This window comes from Conger conger, chromosome 3, assembly GCF_963514075.1.
Source record: "Conger conger chromosome 3, fConCon1.1, whole genome shotgun sequence".
NCBI lineage: Eukaryota > Metazoa > Chordata > Actinopteri > Anguilliformes > Congridae > Conger > Conger conger.
Window position 1 is genome coordinate 75,792,683 of NC_083762.1, and position 22,500 is coordinate 75,815,182.

Here is a 22,500-nt window from a genome sequence, read left to right on the forward strand (position 1 = left end):
CAGTCCTGCCCCGCTGCACACAGGAACAGAATCTGGGCTCGGAGGGATCCGGTGTCACCCGTCCCAGCTGGTCCGAGCGGGCCCAGGGGCCCAGAGAGGACCCCCCCCCCCCCCCGGCCCCGCCCCAGAGATCCTGCCGCAGGGACACATTCAGGGAAGCGGTGGGTCGGAGAGACGAAGGGGACGGAGAAGAGCAGGATGAGAACATGGCCGCTGACAGAGCCTCGCCGTCCGCTTTCCCCGCCCCATGGCCCTCTGGGAGTAATAACTGTGTGGCCTTCCTCCTCCCCCTCCCTCTTCCTCCCCCCCCACCCCCCCCCCCCCCCCCCCCCACACACACACACCACACACACGACTCAGCAGGCCGTGACAGATCCGCTCTCCTAGCCGCCCGCCCGCCAGCGTGTCACAGTGTCAGGGGCCTGGGAGCTGAAAGCGACCCCTCCGCACATCTCCCACTCCCGAAACCTCCCACTTCGACACACACACTTCGGGGAACGACAACAACAGGAAGTGACCCGGCACAGGGCATCGGCCTTTCAACAGGAAGTGACCCGGCGCTGGGCGTTAGTCATCCCCCCCCCCTCCCCCCGCCCCCCGGCAGGGTAATAAAAGAGCAGAGCGAGGTCAGAGGAGGAAGTACAACACCTCTTAAATTCAGCGCGTTATTATTCCCTGTGTCAATCCCGCTGCACCTGCGGCGGTCCCGCCGCCCGGAAAAACGTGGGAAGACCGCACGCTCCAGATGAAGGGACGAGCCGGAGAGGGAATTGTGGAGAGGAGATGGACACCTTCCTGCCGGTCAGGAAAATTCGCCCCCCCTCCTCCCTTTCTGACTGTGTTACAAGGAAGCTCGACCCCATGAGGGTGTTTGATGAGGATGTAACAACCGTCACCATGACACACCTGGGGTTTCACAAAGCAGGATTACTGAGTTAGCTGGATAACTGCGCAAGTTCAGTAAAAAATGGAACGAGTCTTTACTGCTCTCGATGCCTTGCTGAAAGGATGCACATCCTTCTCATTGTTATCCAGAACAGGGCACCGTGCTCTGAAAGCTGTCCCATCAACCACTGCACAGACATATGACCCCTGTGTGTGTGATTACATGTGGAGAGGAGACACTGACGAGGGCAGACACGTGCGCGCGCGCACACACACACACACACACACACAGTCACACACACACACACACACATGTGCGAGCATGCGTACACACACATACACACACACACACATGTGCGAGCGTGCGCACACACACACACACACACACACACATGTGCAAGTGTGCGTACACACACACACACACACACACACACACACACACACACACACGTTCTCTGTGCTTCTCAGGAATGCCACCCATAACACACTCCCATACCAACGAGACAGGAGCCCAGACGTTAGCCCTACTAGGGGAAACCCAATATCCAGCCCACTGTCCACCGCCCTATCTCCCGTTCACATATCCTTCTGTCTGTAGGAGCTGGAGCTGAAAGATGGTCTGAATCCGGGGTGCTGCTTGTCCCCTTGTGAAAATGACTCGAACTGAAACGCATCGCTAAATATCTGCCTGCACAACGTGTAAAACACAAACTGCGTCTGCTCATCTGGACAATCTGCAAGGCCAGGGAAATAACTGGAGTTTAATTAAGGCTCTACTCTCCTGCATCTATAATCTTGCTGCCTAAAAATAAGTCCACCTCAACAAGCATTTTAGTCTTATATTTAGCCAATGAGGAGAGACAGGGCATTGACTCATTTCAAGATTTGCCAGTAGGGTCAGAACATTTTCAAGCAAACAGAAACTAAAACAAGCTAATATTTTCCACCTGAGAGAGAGAGAGAATTTTTTTTCAAGTCACATTACAAGACTATGACACTTGTTAAGACCAGTAAACAGCAGTCTATGTGGGAGAGCCTCGGAATTCCGCGTGCCAACCGGAATCTTTCCCGCCTGCCAAGGGCTCAGCTCCCTCCGTTTCCACGGAGAGAGGAAGGATGGAGAGAGAGAGAGACAAGAGAGAGAGAGGGAGAGAGATGGAGAGAGAGAGAGAGGGAGAGGGATGGAGAGAGAGAGACAAGAGAGAGAGAGGGAGAGGGATGAGAGAGAGACGGAGAGAGAGAGGGAGAGGGATGGAGAGAGAGAGAGACGGAGAGAGAGAGAGAGAGAGAAGCCTGGCTCTCGCGGGAGGTGGCTGGCGGGCTGGCGGGCCGCAGGTGAAGATCCGGGCGGAGCGGTGATCACAGGGAGAGAGGGAGCCTCAGGAGGCTCAGTGGAGCGTCGCTCCCGGGCACGGGAACGCCGGTATTCCGAGCTGAGCCACGGGACCGGGAGGGAGAGAGGAGGGGAGCGCGGGGGGGCAGAGGAGGGGAAAGAGGAGGGGAGCGCGGGGGGGCCAGAGGCGCGCGGCGGTAATGTATTAGGAAAGGCTCAGAGGAAACAGCCGCGAGACACCGGCGTTTTTATTTCCTGTATCTGTCACACACAGGTAGGCGTGCTGCTGTGCCTCTGAGGACCGACCTGTCAGCCCAAAACACTCCTCTCCCGCCGCTGTGCACTCTACAGCAGGGCTGCCCGACCCTCCGGGGTCTACTGTCCTGTAGGTCTTCACTCCAACCCTAACACAACACACCTCAATCAACCCTCCCGGGGTCTACTGTCCTGTAGGTCTTCACTCCAACCGTAACTGAGCACACCTCATTCAACAGCTACAGCAGGGCTGCCCAACCCTCCCGGGGTCTACTGTCCAGTAGGTCTTCACTCCAACCCTAACACAACACACCTCAATCAACCCTCCCGGGGTCTACTGTCCTGTAGGTCTTCACTCCAACCGTAACTGAGCACACCTCATTCAACAGCTACAGCAGGGCTGCCCAACCCTCCCGGGGTGTCCAGTAGGTCTTCACTCCAACCCTAACACAACACACCTCAATCAACCCTCCCGGGGTCTACTGTCCTGTAGGTCTTCACTCCAACCGTAACTGAGCACACCTCAATCAACAGCTAGAGCAGGGCTGCCCAACCCTGTTCCTTTCCTACCAGCGCGTAGGTTTTCATTTTTCAGACCCTAATTTACACACCCGAATTGACAAACTGGCAACTTAAGGAGATCCCTTGCCGTTGAACGCGGTGTGCTTCGTTAGGGTTGGGGTGGAAACCTACAGGACGGTAGATCTCCAGGAACAGGGTTGGGCAGCCCTGCTCTAGCCGTTGAACGAGGCGTGCTTCGTTAGGGTTGGGGTGAAACCCTACAGGACGGTAGATCAGGTTTGCACGGCGCTGGCACCGCCGGAGCGGAGTGGGGCTTTGCTGCGCAGTCGACACGGCAGACACACTGTCTGCTGGGCGGATAAAGAGGTGGACTTAGCAGGGGGGAGGGGGGGAGATAGTGGCGAAAGCCGGGGGTATGTCCCACACCAGGGCCATCTGTCCTGTCTGCTCCCCCGTCCTGAAACCAGGACGGAAACCCTGCACCCTCGGCCGGTGCTGGGGGGGGGTTGGGGCAGCCTGTAGGCTATAGCCGAGTGGCTACGGTTCATGACTGGGTCCTGGGAGGCTGATGGTTTAAGCCCCGGTGTAGCCACAATAAGACCAGCTGTTGTGCCTTTGAGCAAGACCCTTAACCCCACATTGCTCCGGGGGGGGGGGGGGGGGGGGGGGGGATTGGCCCCTGTTTATCCTTTATCAACTGTAAGTGGCTTTGGATAATAGCGTCAGCTAAGTAACAGTAATGCAATGATTTTCCGATCCAAAGAGCTGACAAAGGAAGCAACCCTGGGCTTTTGGGAGTTTGAGTGACAGCTGGATGTGGAAGCCAGGATCAGTCCCTGACTCCTGCATCCCAAGGGCAGGAGAACTACATTACCCATACTCCCATCCTCTCTCTTACCAGGGGTCAGAGGTCATTCCCATTAACTGGCAGTGTTAACGTGAAGGGTCTGACTGCTCAGTTATTTTGATAAGGGCCACAGAGGTGGGCGGTGGAGGTGGGGACCAGGGATGTGGGTGATTTGAGTTTACCTGTCGAGGGCAGAAGTGGGGGGGGCTTTTGTCCTGTTTCCTGCTGCTCATATTCAGCACAGGCTGAATAATTTACACGTCAGACCGGCCGGGGGGGCATCGTGTTATGGCTGAACGCGTGGCCGGTGATTAAAAAATAATGACCCGGCCGCCTCCTCGTGACGGACAGATGTCACGCACACGCACACGCACACGCACAGGCACACGCACACGCACCCACACACACACACACACAAACACGCACGCACACGCACCCACACGCACCCACACGCACCCACACACACATACACACACACACACACACACACACACACACATACACACACACACACACACACACACACACACGCACCCACACACACATACACACACACACACACACACACACACACACACGGACACTGATAATGAACAGTGACATATCTCCTCCCCCCTGGGGAATAAATGCAAGAGCAGGACAGACAATCCGCATTCACCATAAATAATATTTATGTGACGCTGCCACAAAGCTTACAAAGCAAAGTGTGTGATACAATTTGTGTTTTTATGCTGGGGTGCTGAGCCCAGGTCTTTTTTTTTGGGGGGGGGGGGGGGTCACAGTTTGGCCCGGGGGGGCCAGGTGTCAAAGTGTCATTCTGAAAACAAGAGCAGGGAATTGAGTAAAGTCGTTATTTTTGGTGTGCTATGCCGCTCCATTGAGCAGATTTCTGTTCCAAGTTTTATGATACCAGGGGGATCATGTGGTCAACCATCGCACTTCTGCACAAGACATTATTCTCTATCTCTCTCTCTCTCTCTTCCCCATCTGCCACCTTCCTTATTTCTTTATCACTCTCCCAAACTATATTTCTTTTTCTCTCCTCTACCTTACTTCCTCCCTCTCTCTCTGTCTCCTCTTATCATCTTCTTTCTCTCTCCAGATGAAGATATCAGCAGTGGGAGCTGCTTCCAGTTGGCTGAGATCCAGGGCTATCTCTCAGAGGGGTGGGGGGAGGGACAGAGGAAGGGTGTTTTGTAGGGGGGTGTGGGGGGGGGGGGGGAAGGAGTATATCTACAATGAAATCAGAAAATGCCAGGGGCTTTCCATTTCAGACACCGCACACCAGAAGACTCCCCTCCCCGATCACAACACCAGCCCCTGTAGGATCCATGGCCTGGTCTCAGCCCCTACCCATGATGCAACGGTACAGTGCCACTCCGTAGCTGTCAGAACCAGTGAAGAACGACAGCACCCCCCGCCCCAGTCTCTGTGACAGCAGAAAGAGGAAGTGCGTTTGGGGGGGAGGGGGTATAACCGCTGTTTCCCCCCGCTCATGGAGTCAGAGATTTGTGTGGGGAACTGCGGGGAGGAAATCTGAGTTATCAACAGACTCCAGCGCCTCTTCCCCCGGTCCGGGCGCGAGACTGAGCGAGGCTCTTTCGGTAAACAGACGCCCGCGCGTCCGAGCGTGGGAGCGAGACGGACCGTTTCGGCGGACCAACATCCGTCACGGTTTCTCAAATAAACCGCCTCGCGTGACAATGAGCAGGACACGAGCGCACCGGCGTGTCACAGAGGAACGTGTTTACTGTGAGCGAGACCAGGCTCTGCTGGTCCCAGCACTGCGAGCGTCACACCAGTCAAAGAGGAGTCCACTCCACACTGTTTTTATCACGCATCCTTTCAACACAGTTCAAGCCCAATGGAGACGGATTACAGTATCACAGTCAGTTACGTAATTATTTTGGATTCACTCACTTTTCTGGGCTCAATTGATCTTGCCTGGCACAGTTGAGCCAACCAAGAGGACCAGAAGGTGGGGTTTGCCCTTTTTGAGAGTATTTCAATGGTTCCAAAACACCAGATAAGCTCGCTAAAGTGTAGGAAAGTATTTGAATCATCAAAAATAATTACGCCTTTTTTTTTCACCTTAAATCCTCCCAATATTTTCTGCTGGAGAGAAAAAAGTAAGATCTTGAGCCTTGAGACTAAAATGCTTGTTAAGGCAGTCACTTTCTGCAGTGTAGAACTGAAACAGTTATGCACTGTGAATAATCGCTTCTCCCTGCTTCCAAATTGACTTGCAGTATTTCAGGATTCCTGTCAAAACTTTATGCGCTTTGACATCCACACAAATAAATACTTTCTTTTTTTTTTTTTGCTCTGAAAACAATATTTGTGAGAAAAAATATGAGGCAATTTGTTGTTTTAGGCCGACTGAGTCTTTAGAGATTGGCTGGTAGGATGGAGAGAGAGAGAGAGAGGGGGAGGGAGGGAGAAAGAAAGCGGGGGAGAGAGAAAGGGAGAGAGAGAGGGAGAGTGAGAGAGTGGGGGAGGGAGATAGAGAGAGAGAAAGAGTGGGGGAGGGGGAAAGGGAGAGAAAGAGAGAGAGGGAGAGTGAGAGGGAGAGATAGAGTGGGGGAGGGAGAAAGGGAGAGAAAGAGAGAGAGAGAGAAAGAGTGGGGGAGGGAGAAAGGGAGAGAGAGAGAGAGGGAGATAGAGAAAGAGTGGGGGAGGGAGAAAGGGAGAGAGAGAGAGAGAGAGCAGTGAGTGTACCCTCCCTGAGCTCACACTGCAGCAGTGGAGAGTGTGATAGAGAGGCTGAACGTGACGGGCCTCCAGAAACAGCAGCGCTGATGGGAGCGGGGCGGGGTCTGATTTACTGAGGTGCGGGACAGGTGCTCTCTCTCTCTCTCTCTCTCTCTCCCTCTCTCTCACTCTCCCTCTCTCCCTCTCTCTCTGTCTCTCTCTCTCTCTCTCTCTCTCTCTCCCTCTGTCTCTCTCTCTCTCTCTCTCTCCCAGCTCGGCCGAGTACGAGACGGATGAGCCACCACTCAGTCCCGCCGACAGCGTCCGGGAACGCCGGAACGCTGACTCCGACGTTCCCAACCCCATTCCCGCACTGACATCACCGCTCTGACGCCCCCCCCCCCCGCCACGGGCCACCGCCCACCCACCCGCCATCCCAGCATCCTCTCCTCTCCCCTCACCGTACGCCCGCGATTTTGATTTCCCTCTCTCTCTCCCTCTCTCTCTCCCTCTCTCCCTCTCTCTCTCTCCCTCTCTCCCTCTCTCTCTCTCTCTCTGTCCCTCTCTCTCTCTCTCGCTCGGTCTCGCTCGTCCGAACCTGTCGCCACGGCAGCTCGCAAACAGGAAGTGGCGAGGCACCTGCGAACGCAGGAGGAAGAGGACCTCCCACCGGGACGTCCCATCCGCCCCAACCCCCTCACACCTCCCCCCCCCGGCCCCCCGCCCCCCGACCCCCGGCCCCACCCGCCCGGTCCAGATCCCGCCGGATCAGCGCTTTTCTGCTCGGAACAACCTTCACCCGCGCGCAGCACCCATAAATATCCCGGACGAGGCTGACTGATGCAGGAGGACACGGCTCTGTATCCCCCTGTCAGACCTCGCACGTCTGAGACACACGCGTCCGCTGCCGGTCCTCACTCCCGTTCTCTATCCAGAACACGACCCGTCAGCGTTATGCGCGCTTCTGGAAACCCCCGCGACCACGTGACCCGTAAAGGTGAAAAAGCAGCGACTCTCCGTTGTTTTTTACTCGTTTTGCGCTTTTCACAGAAGGCCGTCACAAAGACGCTCTACAGGGTAACGGAGAGGAAGAACAAAATGGGGGAGATCCCAGCCCTGAGCCCCTAAACAGCAAGAGCTAAAAAAAACTCCCGAGTGTGGAGAAAAGCCTCAACCCTCACCTTTCCCTTTGGCTGGTCTATGAAGAGAAAACATCACTCAGAAATGGGGGGGGCCCGTGTATAAAAAGGGCAGTAATTCCTACACAGATCACTGGATGTGGATCGAATTAAAGACGACAGCCAGCACTCTCCCCACATAGGTTCATTTCACATCCACTGTGCTGGAGTACAGAGCCAAAAGAGCGGAAATCGTGCCAAAACTGTCCAAATACTTACGGACCGCACTGCACATCCATCTGGAAACAGGGGCGATAAACAGGCATAATTCATACGTGTCTCCCATGACGGTCTGTATCAATATTAATAAATCTGAAATGTAATAAAACCCCATTAATACAGTGGGCTTAAGAAGGGGGGGCGGGTTCAGCCCAAGAGCTGAATTTACTGTGAGATTAAGAGACAGCTCTGGTCAGCAGGGGGTCTGAATAGAGACATTAACCAGGCCTGTCGGTCACGTGTATGCCAGTTGGGCGGGGGGGGGGCTTTAAAATTCAACGTTGTTGTTTTTCTCTTCCCATCGCAAATCACCGTGCCCCCTTTACTCCATTTCCACCCCAGAAGCGATGAGATTTGCCAGTAATTTGTGGGATTTTAATGGAGACAGGAGAGATTAGGGGGTCAGTGCACCCCCCTCCCCCCCCGCCCCCTGTGGAGTCTACTGCCCCCTCAATCACATCATGCATTCCAGCCCTCCCTCTCAGTCTTCCTCATCTCAATCCCATGATCCTCTTCTCCAGCCTAAGCCTTCCCTTCCCGTCCTCTGCAGCCTCCGTTTCTCTCCTGGGCTCAGAGTGGAGGATTGTGGGAAGGCGCCCAAAGGCGGATCTTCCTCTACTCTATCCCATGATCCTCCATTCACCCCCCCCCACCCCCACCCCCACCCCCACCGTTTTCCCTCCCGTCTGTAGCCTCTGTTACTCATCTCCCGGCTCTGGAGTGGAGGATTGTGGGGAAAACCGGCCCAAAGGTCTCCCCTCCACGCCTCAGATCAGAAGCAGTCGCCGTAAAATCTCCCGGCAGGCTCAGCGGCGGCGGCACTCGCGGACGGACGGAGACGGTCACGGCCCAGCGCGGAAACACGCGTGTAGAGAAGTGAGGAGAAGCGAAAACCGTGACCGGACTCAGATTGCCAAACCAGGAGGCCGTCCCACACACCGTCCCCCCCCCACCCCCCAAACCCCCCCACTACCCCAGGGTGCGCTCACAGCTCTATTACCCAAACAGCGTGTCTGAGAGACGAGCCCCAGACAGGCTCCCACGCCCCCGTGTGTGCGGCCCGGCCCAAACAGGTGACCGTGACAGGCGGACACAGCCATGATGGATAGCGCAGGTAGATAAGAGGACACAAACAAAGGGCCTCTGTGCTTCCTGCTCTCCCCCTGTCCCTGCCAGAAGCAGAGGGTAAACAGCCCCCCTCCCCCCAGCCCCGGACACCCCCCCCCGGTCCTCAGCCCCTACCTTGTGGTTCTTGCCGTGCCGGTAGATCATCCAGTCCTCCCCGTTGGTGCTGACCTCCAGCTTGAAGGTGGTTACGTAGTAGGACTTCTGCGTCTCCTTGGAGACGGCGCCCTGGGTGGCGATGCCCGTCAGGACCTTGAGGAAGTTCAGATCCACCTGAGAGAGGGAGGGAGGGAGGGAGGGAGGGAGGGAGAGAGGTTATTTATTAGTATTAGTGTTTGTTATCTGATGCTTCACGTGTTCCCCGCCAGGCGCCTCCACATTTAGACGGGGCGGGCGCAGCTGAGATGGTGGAGCTTCACTGGCATGTGAGTGGCAGTCCAGAGGAGAGTGTCTGTTTGCCTGCTGTGTCATATAAACACCAAGGTGAAAACACACACAGCTCCTGGTGTCTGTCAGAGAGACAGGTGCACCACTTATGTTTCTGTTGGATGCACCCATCATCCAACAGAAACATACACACTCACACACACACACACACACAGATATAAACACACACACCCTCACACGAAAGGCACCTTGACATAAAGATCGATAGTACAGAAGACCGCTGCTAACTATTTTATTCCCTGGAAGGACCCTCATCAATCACATGGCAGTTACCATCACAGTGGCCCTGCCGCATCATCAGCTGCGCACGGAGAACAAGTGTGTGCCGCATCATCAGACTGCGCCCTGAGAACAGGACCATGTCGCATCATCAGGCTGCGCCCAGAGAACAAGAGTGTGCCGCATCATCAGGCTGCGCCCAGAGAACAAGAGTGTGCCACATCATCAGACTGCGCCCAGAGAACAGGACCATGTCGCATCATCAGGCTGTGCCCAGAGGACAAGAGTGTGCTGCATCATCAGACTGCGCCCAGAGAACAGGACCATGCCTCATCATCAGGCTGCGCCCGGAGACCAGAGCATGCGGAGGACAGATTTGGCTGTAACATCCCAGCTGCACGAGTCAGAGTGCTCAGCAGAGGGTTGTTCAACACTGCGCTCTCTGTCCGTGACGGATGGCGGCGTGGAGAGGGGAGGAGGGGAGGGCGAGGAGATTGTGAATTCTGAGTATTCCCCACGTCCAGGAGCGTAATGGGCCGTGAGAACCCTCTGCCTGTCTCTGACAGAGCGAGGCTGACGTCTTATCTACAGGTCAGGGCCGCACACTTAGACCAAAGACCAGCGTCTGCCCACTGCTGGGGCACTGCAAAAATGATGAATGAATGAACATGTGCAAACAAACACACACACACACATGCACACGCACACGCACACACACACACACACACACAGACACACACACGCACACGCACACACACATACATACATACATATACACATATACACACATACATACACCACACACACACATACATACACACACACACACACACACACACATACACTACACACACACATACACACACGCACATGCGCACACACACACACAGACACACACACGCACACACAAACATATACACACAAACATAAACCACAAACACACGCGCGCGTACACACACACACACAGACACACATGCACACACACACATATACATACATACATACACACACACACACACGCACACGCAAATACACACATGCACACACACACACAGACACACACACGCACACACACACATACATACACACACGCAGACACATTCACAGACACACAGACACACACACGCACACACACACGCACATACACACATGCACACACGCAAGCACACACACACACACACACACACACACAGGCATACACACACACGCACACACAGTCACACTAACTAGGCTGACGGGTTAGCCCCGTGGCATTCTGGCATGCAGAGCAGCTGCTAGCGAAGATGGTGCCATCGGCATCTCAGCCTGTGGAGTGTGTGTGTGCTTGTGTGTGTGCGCGTGCGTGTGTGTGTGTGTTTGGGGGAGCGATGCGAGGGGCCCCCTCTCCAAGGCGCTAACACGGGACAACAGCTGGCCCCTGGCAGGTATGCTGTGACCGCAGAACTGCTGACCACACAGCCGGGGAAAAACACACAAACAGGAACCCGGCCGCGAGCTAGCGGTTAGCGCCGTTAGCGCTGAAGGTTCCTCTGCTGCACTCGCTACACCTCGTGACACTTCCTGTCACTTCCTGTCACGTCATGCCTGATCACTGCCGGGGGTATTAACCTGGGGGAGCATTAACTCTCCCTGCCCCCACCCCCTCCCAACTGCGTCTCACCCTATGAGCCCTTCAGCCTCATATAAAGAGCTCTGACCGCCTACAATTCAAACCATTTCCTGCCATGAGCTGGTCAAAGCCCTTGCTATTATGTGGCATTCCATTTCTCCCGTACATAAATGCTGGTACATGGTTATGCAACGGGGCTCTTCAGTATGGAGTTGTGGTAGACTTCCGTTTTGCTTACATGTATAAAATATATTTTCAGGGCCTTTTCGGTAGTACTCATCGACTCTGGCACTGTTGTCGCGATTCGAAATCAGCATGTGGACAAAGACAGTTACACCACCGAGACACCATTTTGAACAGGGTACACCACCGAGACACCATTTTGAACAGGGTAGACCACTGAGATGCCATGTCTTGCTCTCCATCTCAGACTTCTCAGAACCTGCCGTAGACCCTGGGACCGCAGCCAATGGGCAGACAGGTCAGGTGAGCGATGGTGGGAGGGGCTCCGTTGCTCAGGTGAGGGCACGGGTCCACCTGCAGGTACCTCAGTTGAGGACAGGGACCCTGCGGGTACCTCAGGTGAGGACAGGGGCCCTGCAGGTACCTCAGGTGAGGACAGGGGCCCTGCATGTACCTCAGGTGAGGACAGGGGTCCACCTGTAGGTACCTCAGGTGAGGACAGGGGCCCTGCGGGTACCTCAGGTGAGGACAGGGGCCCTGCAGGTACCTCAGGTGAGGACAGGGGCCCTGCGGGTACCTCAGGTGAGGACAGGGGCCCTGCGGGTACCTCAGGTGAGGACAGGGGCCTACCTGCAGGTACTCCTTGTTGCTGTCCTCGCTGGGGGTCCAGCCGTTGTCGTCGTTGTTGAGCCGCGCCTGGCGCGGGGACCAGCGGCCGTCGTAGAAGGACGAGGAGGCCGAGATCTGGTCGTCCGAGATGCGGGCGAACTCCATGCCCAGCGCGCTGCTGCAGTGGAAGTCTGGGAGAGCAGAGAGACCAGGGACACGCGCGTCAGGTTGAATAACCGTTTTATATTTATGCGCAAAGAAGCTACAGGTTATACTGACGGTTACAAAAGTAACATCAATTTTCGCATATTTTTCCAGGGCGAAGTTCTTCTTTTGAGGAGGCAGAGAAGCAGAGAAACAAGAGTGAGAGAGACAGAGTATGAGAGAGAGGAAGAGAGAGAGAGATACAGGGACACAGTAGGGGAGACAGAGAACCAGAGAGTGAGAGTGAAAGAGAGAGGAGGTAGAGAGAGAGAGAAAGAGAGAGGAGGTAGAGAGAGAGAGAGAAAGAGAGAGGGGAGGGGTGAGAGAGAGAGGGATAGAGAGAGGGACAGAGAGAGAGGGGCTGAGAGAGATAGAGGGAGGGAGAGAGAGAGGGACAGAGAGAGGGGCTGAGAGAGGTAGAGGGAGGGAGAGAGAGAGGGATGGAGAGAGGGTGGGACAGAAAGAGAGGGGGTGAGAGGGACAGAGAGAGAGGGACAGTGAGAGGGTGGGACAGAGAGGGGGTGAGAGAGATAGAGGGAGGGAGAGAGAGAGGGTGGGGCAGTACTCACTGTCGCTGACCTCCCGCTGGGTCATGTTGTAGCGGGCGGAGAAGCCGTCCTTGGCCACGGCCATGTCCGTGTGGAACGTGAGGGACAGGAGCCCCGTGGAGGACAGGATCTCCGGCGGGATCTTAGTGCCGCAGTATCGTCCAATCAGAGGGCCCACTGCCAACACACAGCGCAACGCACTTCAGAACGCACAATGAAGCTGAGAGTGAACCTCAGACCACTTATCACAGTGAACATTAAGAGAGAACCATAGAATAAACCAGAGTGAACCTCGGAACAAACCAGCACATATCACAATGAACTTTAAGAGCAAATCTGAGAATAAACCATACCTCAATTGAACTCAATTCAAGCGCGCTTTACAGAAGACTGTCACAAAGAGTAAGAGAAGTGCAATACCAGACCTGAATCTCCAAATAGCGAGCTTGTGAGATTTAAAAAAAACATCCCCAGGAAGAAAAACCCTCAAACAATGGCAAGAAAAATGTGACGGTATCTCATGAATGAACCTGCTCACCATGAACGAGCAAATCGTCCAATGAACTTTAAGAGTGAACCATAGAATAAACCATAGAGTGAAACTCTGAAGGAACTGCGGAGCACATCACACAGTGAACTCTAAAGTCTGATTCATACAACTTCGCTCAACCCTTTGCGACAAGTGTCGAATGGCAACAATGACAATGACAGTCATACTCGGACAGGATCGACCAGATGGAACAGCCAAAGTCATTACCATGGAAGAGTCTTGTTTTTCAAAAAAAACGTTAACTGTAAACTGGCAGGAGTTTGACGTCTCATTACCATAGAGACAATAGAACCCTCATCGCAGACCTACATCGCAAGTATAATGCAAAACGTCATGCGAAAAACGTCCTTGCCACACTTGTTGTGCGACAACGTATATAAATCAGGCCGAGAGAGTGAACCACAGAACAAACCATGGGCATGAACCTCGGGAATGAACTCCAGACAGAGTGAACTCACCACCCCAGCCCCAAAGCACCACCACCGCGCTTCTCGAAGATTCATCCCCCCTCAGACACAGTAAACCCACCACCCCAGCCCCAAAGCACCACCACGTTTCTAGAACATTCATCCTCCCTCAGACACAGAAAACCCACCACCCCAGCCCCAAAGCCCCCCTACGTTTCTAGAAGATTCTTCCCCCCTCAGACACAGAAAACCCACCACCCCAGCCCCAAAGCCCCCCCCCACGTTTCTAGAAGATTCATCCTCCCTCAGACGCAGTAAACCCACCACCCCAACTCCAAAACCCCCCACGTTTCTAGAAGATTCATCCTCCCTCAGACACAGAAAACCCACCACCCCAGCCCCAAAGCCCCCCTACGTTTCTAGAACATTCATCCTCCCTCAGACGCGGGCCAGCCGGCCGGTCGGGCCGTTAATAGGATAAGTCGTGGGCCGGCGACAGACGGCGGCTCGGGGCTCAGACGGCGGGCTTTCGACGGCCGCTGGCTGGGGACCCGGGCCACGCAGGGGCCGGGTCGTCTCTCCCAGCAGAGAGACATGATAAGTGGTTTAGTCTCGATAATAACCCCCCGCCCCCTCCCGCCGCTTCCCGTTTCCATTCCGCCCGGCTCTCTGGATTAGACGCGGTCTCCCGGAGCTCGGCGTGATCGATGCGTTCGGCTTTAATCGGCGTTTGTTTGTGTGATTTAAGATTCGGTCGGCGGGCTGTGTCGCGGGGCAGCGGGGCCGGCCCGGGCGGTTTTATGCACTCTTCGGCATCCCTCGCCCTCTCAGCGACGCTAAAGAAGGGATGGAGTGGCCGGGGATCGATCGCCGGCATTGATTTTTCTTCTTCTTTTGGGGAGTGGAGGGTACTTGAGACTCTTGAACAATGGCGGAAATAAACCGTCTTTATTGATGGGTACTCGAAGGTTTCGCATATATCAGGAACGCGGCCCAGAGATAAACCCAGGAAAGCCCCATAAAACATCTTCAGCGCCTTCTACCCCCAGGGACCTCCTGTTTCTATTTTGAAGGGATATTTCTATATCCCTGCATTATGTAACTCACGTCAAGGGTCTTGTTTCTGCAATACATCTGTCTGAGTTGTTCGGACACGGCTACACGATCCCGATTTTCCGTCTGTGATTCCCTGCTGGTTTTCCCTGCTTTCAGGAAACACGAAGGAAGCACTTCCTCGGATGAAGGGCGAGGACCGCCGCAAAGCACCATGGGAAACCTTGAGCGTCGTAACCGAAAAAGACAAAAATAAGGCGGCAGAAGCCCAAAGGCTTCTAGATGACATCATGTATTCCCCGCATGAAAAGGGCACAGACTAGGGAAGGGGAAAGCCTTTCTTTAACTTTGAAAATGTACAGAGAGAGAGAGAGAAAGAGAGGGAGGGAGAGAGAGAGAGAGGGAGAGAGGGAGGGGGAGAGAGAGAGAGGGAGAGAGAGAAAGGGAGAAAGAGAAAGGGAGGGAGGGGGAGAGAGAGAGGGAGAGGGAGGGAGAGAGAAAGGGAGAAAGAGAAAGGGAGGGAGAGAGAGAGAGAGAGAAAGGGAGAAAGAGGGAGGGGGGGGAGGGAGAGAGAGAGAGAAAGGGAGAAAGAGAAAGGGAGGGAGGGAGAGAGGTAGAGAGGGAGAAAGGGAGGCGGAGAGAGAGAGAGGGAGAGAAAGGGAGAGGTAGAGAGGGAGAAAGGGAGAGGTAGAGAGGGAGAAAGGGAGAGGGGGGGACTGAGTCACTGAGCGTCACTGAGACGCTGGTTATGAGGTCCAGGGTGGAAGCGTGCTCTCCACAGGCAGCTTTAGTGTGACAGATGCGGGAGAGGGTGCTTCAGTGCGCTGTTCACCAGACGCGGATTAAGCCCCAGCGCTGTATTATTCACGCCCTATTTTTACTCTCTGATAAAGGTTAAAGCTGCTGCTGCTCCTGGTGCCGCTACCCACCTCCTCCACCAACCCACCTCCCCTCCTCCTCCTCCACCACCTCCTCCTCCGTGGAATAATAGGGGAGCTTTGGCTTCTCGGCCCGGCTGGCGAGATACGAGAGGGAGGGAGAGCACCCCTTGGCTGTTCTTTCATCTTCCTGCGCGCCGCGCCGAAAATAGCCGCCACGTAAAATTATTATTAATTATTGGGGGCCTGGGCCCCTGCTACCTGAAAAATCACTGTGCGCACGTTCACTGTGATTTACACAACAACAACGACGACGACGAAGTGAGATAATGACTCTGTGTGATATCCCTGCCTCACAACTCACAGTGCGGTTGGTTCATAACAACAGAACATATCGTTGAGCCTAGTTCGACTCGGAAAGTTAACCCTTGTGTAGTCTCAACATTCTGCATACTCCCCTTGCCCTGAGGGTCAAAAATGACCCGCCCTCACTAAACCCCTAAAATAAAGCAGCTTAATTGAATTTTAAACCCCAAATCTATTTTGCATGAAGAAACAACCTGTCGCTCATCACAAACTTTGTCATCAAATTTCAAGTTGAAAAAATACCATTTAAGGGGTTTTCTCTGCTGTCGAACATAGAGGCGGGTCATTGTTGACCCCTTAAGACGACACAACGGTTAACCCGGGTACGATGTTCACGAACACGTCTTGCGTCCGATTTGACAAAATGGCGGCCTTCCTCACCCTGCGGGATGCCGTCCCACACCTCCAGCCAGTCGTACTTGCAGTCGCCCTCGCCCACCATCAGGGGATCGTTCTCCAGGTCGAAGGTGAGGAAGGTGAGGGTGACGTCCATGCGGGGCGGCACGATGATGATGAAGGTGCACTCCAGGTTGTGGGGGTATTTGTCGGGGAAGCCCGGCGACTCGATCACGCCCGACAGGCTGGTGAAGTTTCGGGAGCAGAAGTCCGAACCTGGGTGTCCGGAAAACAGACATGACATTACATGACATTACATTACATGACATGACATGACATTACACTGCATGACATTACATTATATTATATTACATTACACTACACTACACTACATTACACTACACTACATTACATTACATTACATTGCAGGCGTTTGGTAGACACTCTTATCCAGACCGACGTACAACAAAGTGCAAATCAGAACCAGGGATAAGTGCGCTGAAAACCCTAGAGGGAAGTGCAGTTGGCAGTTCAAGTTCAGTTCAGGTTCTAGTAGTGACCACAAACGCAGATAAGAACTAGCACCCTGTGGATTAATCTGTTCAGAACAAACAAACGGAAGCAGCAATAAGACTGACTCTGCAAATATAACACAAGCGAAAACAAAACAGGTATACATGAGTGCGATAGCTACGATAAGCGAATGTAATTAAGGATCACAGGCAGGTAGGGAGGGAGGGGTGGGGAGAGGTGACCGCGTAGTGAGAGGAACCCTCGTGAGAATGCGACGTTTCTATGGCGAAAGATCGCCGAAACATCAGCAAAAACGTCAAGCATTCCCATAAACACCCAGCCACGCCACACCCCAGCGACATTTGATTGCAAACGGAAGTTTTCCAGCCGACCAGGACTTAGTCCAGACGATATCCAGGTGAAGCTACGTTGCGGTGAGTCGTTTTGTGACAAAACCGTTCTCCTCGCTCACCAATAGGGGTGCCGCTGTAGCGCGAGGGTCCCCGCGCAGACGCAATGCACCCTGGGATGGCGGTGCCTCGACGTGCCTGAGACCCGGACAGCCGGAACAGGCTGCTGAGGCTCATTAGCGTAGCGCCGACGCCAGAGGCTGGGAAAAACCCAGCGCGCGCTAACGACGCTAATGCTCATCACGGCACGCTCACAACGTCTGGGAAACAAACGCCGGTTCCCCTTTTAGAAAGCACGTTCGGCGCCCTCTGTGTGATTTATTCAGCCGTGCTCCCACCTCTGTGCAGACTCCACCACGCTGAGTGACTGCCGGAGCATCATTAATAAAACAATAATAATATCTGGATGTTTTATTCGCGGCGGCCACTAAATGCGGAGGCGCCCTGCCATTAACTGGCCAACTATTGCCACCTATCGCCCCCCCCCCAATGCATGCTGGGATAGGCTGACCCCGACCAGAAATAAGGGGTTAGATAATGGTTGCATAATATCTGGATATCATTTTCGTTCGTGGCGGGCGCTGAGGAATCATGGGTAGCCTGCAGGGGTGTGACGGTTCAAAGGGAGCCGGCCTTGGTCCATGTTGCGTTCTTTGTGCGGTTTGTCACGGCGGATCTGTCCGTCAGCGTGACATGAACAGGGTGTTCCCGAAAAGTCCAGCTGTCCGCAGATGGAGCTCACGAACGCCGCGGTGACTGAGGTACATAGGGGCAGTAACGCGACGTTCTGCCCAATATTCCGGCAGCTCTTGACAATTCAGCTCCGAAGATATTATCACCACCACCCCCCCTTCTGTCACCTGACCACCTCACCGCAAAAAAAACGCTGTCTTAACATGCGTTTTTAGTCTTGTAATAAGACTTACAGTCTTATTTTTTATTCTCTGAAGTGGAAAATATTAGCTTGTTTTAAGATACTGTTTGCTTGACAAGTGAAATTCTCTCACCCCACAGGGAAATGTTGAAATGAGTCAAACTTTCTCACCTTTGTTTTTTTTGTCTCATTTAGCAAAAAATGTAACAGAAATAAGATTACAAGACTAATATACTTGTTAAGACTGACTTATTTGAGGGTTTTTTTTTGCCGTGTTCCGCAGACTCTCCCCAACCCCCAGCCCTCCCTCGGTCGATGACGTCAGAGACAAATAATCGAAAAAATAAAAACAGGAGAGGGGGCTTTAGCCTGCCGCTGACGGAGCCGCTGTCGAGTCGGCGGGCCGGAGGAAACGATAAATAACCCTGCAGAGAGTCTCCGCGGCGCGTGTTTGTACGAGCGCCGAGCGGGAGAAAGGACCACCGTGCGTCTCGTTTAATGTTCCGGCCTCCTCCGGAGCCCCACAGCCTCTGATCCATATTTCACGCTGCTGCTCGTATTCAACGTTTTTTTCAGATTTTTTGTTTGTGTTTTTTTTTTTGCCGGGTAAACAATGTAAAGTGGGCCACGGTGCGCGGTACCGAGGCTGACGGATCCAAGCCGACACATCTGGAGGACCACAGCCGTCCCGGCATCCCACCGCTCATCAAATATGCAAATGCAGAGGAAGAGGTAGACGGGAGCGTTCACCTTGAGCTCCTGTTTTAACATCGAGGCTGCGACCGCTCTACCCACGCACAGGAAAACAAGCACACGCACGCACACACACGATACACGCACACAACACGCACAAATGCACACGCACACACACGACACACGCACACAACACGCACAAATGCACAATCACCTACAGTATCTGCATGTGTACACACACACACACACACACACACATAATTGCATGTCTACACACATAGACACACACACATACACGACACACACACAAATGCACTCACATATGTGCATGTGTACAGACACACACACATGCACACACACACGTGCACACTCATATCTGCATGTGTATAAACACACAAACGCACACACACACAAGTGCACTCACATATTTGCACCGGTACAGACACACACACACACACACACACACACACACACACACACACACACACACCAGGACAGAAGTGTCAGCCAGGTAAAGGACAGCTTAATTTTCCCCAGCGTAGGAATGCGGTCCAGAGGAACATGGCTGTGTGCTGTTGACAGGGTCTGGAATTGGCAGTGCGGAAAGGAGGGAGGGGGGCAGCATACGCCGGGATCAAAGAACAAAACAGCCGGTAATCTTCAACTCTCCAACGCTCCCCTCTTAAATAACTCTGATCCCTTAACTATTTATACTGCGCCCTCATCCACCAGCTGCTACCATGGTTACGCCGTTGCCCCGGCTCCTCCTCCGGACCCTGCTGGGTCTAATCAACTGCGAGTCGCTTTGGATGAAAGCCGACAGAGTCCAAGCGGACCAAAGCAAAATATTTCCAGGCATCAACTGCAAAGCGCTTTGGATAAAAGTGATATTTAGATGCAGTCCATTCAGCATTCACCCCCCGCCCCCCAACACACACACACACACACACACACTGACACTGACACTGATACGATCCCCACATGTTTGCTGTGTTCGTGTTTCCCTTCCGTTTCCTGTACACAGCTATGCTGGGACACCAGTAAGCCAAGACCGCCATAAATTTTCCAAGAACTAAAAATAGGGGGGTGGAGGACTGGCCAGTTAGACAGGCGACAGCATGAACACCCCCCCCACCCCACCCCCACCCCCCCGAGGGTTAAATGAGAGGCACTGACCCCCCAGCAGTGATGAGACGGGGCCTCAGGCCGCCACTGGGAGTCAGTGAGGGGGGGGCGCTCCAAAAAGCTCCGTCTCTCCGAAATAAAGTGACAGTGGAGGGACATTTTTGTTCCTCGAGGATCAAATTTCACGACTGTGCCCTGGAAGCACAGTAATGTTCCCTTTGGGTTACATTACATCGCAGCTATTCAGTTGACGCTCCTATCGAAAGCGATTTACAGTTGATTAGACTAAGCAGGGGCCAATCCCCCCTGGAGCAATCAAGGGCCCAGCGGCTGTGGCTGCACTGGGGCTTGAACCACCAACCTTCTGGGTTCCAGTCAAGCACACTAGGCAAAAAAGGTACATAGATATTTCTGGCTAGGGGTACAGTTTCAGGTACCACCCCAGGGACAAGCTTTGGCACCTTTCTAAGCACTTTTACCTTCATTTCTGAGAGTGTCCCGCTCACAGACTCAGCATTAGCAATGTCACCCCCACCCCCCTCCCTCACCACCTAGTATCCGGGTGACAGGTCGTGTCTTCATTAGACACAGGGAGGAGCACACAGGAGCACACAGGAGCACACAGGAGCACACAGGAGTGCAGAGGAGCGTGGAGGAGCACACAGAAGCACACAGGAGCACACAGGAGCACATAGGAGCATGCAGGAGCGTGGAGGAGCGTGGAGGTGCACGCAGGAGCATGGAGGAGCACACAGGAGCGCTGCTGAAAAAGAGCAGCTCCCCCACTCTGCCCGCGCCCCGCCCACACACGGATATAAATACGGCGCTGGCGCTACGCGCTCTCTGCGGTGATGAGCCCCACGCAGCCCTGCCTCTGCGAGAGGAGGCTTCCAGCGGCACTGCTAAACAACACTCACAATGAGACTCAAGACTCACCCCCCCATTGAAAATTATTTTGTCTTATTTAGCAAAAATATATAAATAATACTATGAGTCTAAATATAAGTCTTAATTAAATACGTGCTAAAGTTGTCCTATTATTTGGTATTTGCGGTGCAGGTCTGGTGGTGTACCGCACACGTAGCCACAGCGCTAACGCGGCTCGCGCTAGTCCCCGGCCGTGTGCCAGACTGAGCGCGTGCAGGGCGGGACGGGCAGACTGAGGGAGAGCGTGCGGGGCGGGACGGCCCAGATGGCGGGGGTGCGTGCCGGCTCCCGTCCCCGGGTCAAAGAGCACGGAAAGCGGGTTAAGGCGTCTCGCCTGCGAGCGTTAGCCTAATTCCCCCAGCCAGAGTGCGTGTGTGGGGCGGCCATCTTCCCACGCCACGACCCCCCGCTGCCTCCGCGTGCCGACCGTGTGTGAACGGGAGCACGTGTGTGTGTGTGTGTGTGTGTGTGTGTGTGTGTGTGTGAATGGGAGCACGTGTGTGTGTGTGTGTGTCTGTGTGTGTGTGTGTGAATGGGAGCACGTGTGTGTGTACGCATGATGGAGCCTGGCCCTTTTACTACTGTTACTACTCATTACTTCAGCGTTAGTGAACACACCAAAAACATGCCGTCCCCGGATTCACCCCCCGCGGCGCCAGACACACACCCCCCCCCCCCCCCCCTCCCCCCCGACCCTCCACACGCTCGGCACCGCGCCCTGATTGGCCGAGAGGCCTTCACTCACAGGGAGCTGACGCGAGACGCCGCGGCGGGTTGCTGGGGAGAAACAGGGGTCCGAAACGAGAAGCTCGGCCGGGCGGGGGCCGTCTCCCGCGTGCGGGACGGGAATAGGGTCTGCTCTCCATCTCTGCCGTGCCACGTCCCTCTCCCTCCCCTCCATAACCAGCCCCGCACGATCGCCCCTGCATTTGTGCACGTCTGATGCCCTTCCCAACCACGCTAACCTTCTCTGATTTTTCATTTTATTATTATTTTTTTTACATGTATTCTGGACCCTTTTAACCACAGAACTCCACTTCTTCCAATTGCCGGTTCAGTGATTGTGACATCAGCATTGACACTAGAAACCGTGTTCTAGAACCAATTCCTGAATTCCAAAAATAAAACATTCCAGAAAAAAACCTTACTTCTCAAATAGCTGAAAAAAAAAAATGATAGTGTACTGGCATTTACGAGTTTAAAACTGGGATGCTTTAAAAAAGAAAAGTGTGACCCTCCTTCTCATGCATGTGTTGATAATGCAGATTGGGGCCGCTGAACCCCGCGCGGGTGCAGAGAGGCAGCCGGCTGGCCGCAGACTGGGCCTGACATTAAAACTGTATTGTGTGTGAGGCAGGCAGGGGCAGCCCGTGACGATAAGCCCTTTCACTGGCGGGAGGACCGGACTGGTTCAGGGGAGCCTCTCGGAGGTGTCAGGGTAAGCAGAGAGGAGCAGTAAAAATCCACCGATTGTCAGGATGGATTGCAGACTGA

At 54.1% G+C, this 22,500-nt stretch overlaps 1 protein-coding gene across 1 annotated transcript in view; it reads right to left on the reverse strand.

The window, feature by feature from the left end:
* Nucleotides 1–22,500, reverse strand: part of LOC133123645 (neuropilin-2-like) — a 93,852-nt gene that overhangs the window by 39,583 nt on the left and 31,769 nt on the right. The window contains 4 exon segments of the mRNA XM_061234122.1: nt 9,173–9,328; nt 12,144–12,313; nt 12,896–13,051; nt 16,510–16,740. Coding sequence (XP_061090106.1) covers nt 9,173–9,328; nt 12,144–12,313; nt 12,896–13,051; nt 16,510–16,740 — 713 coding nt within the window.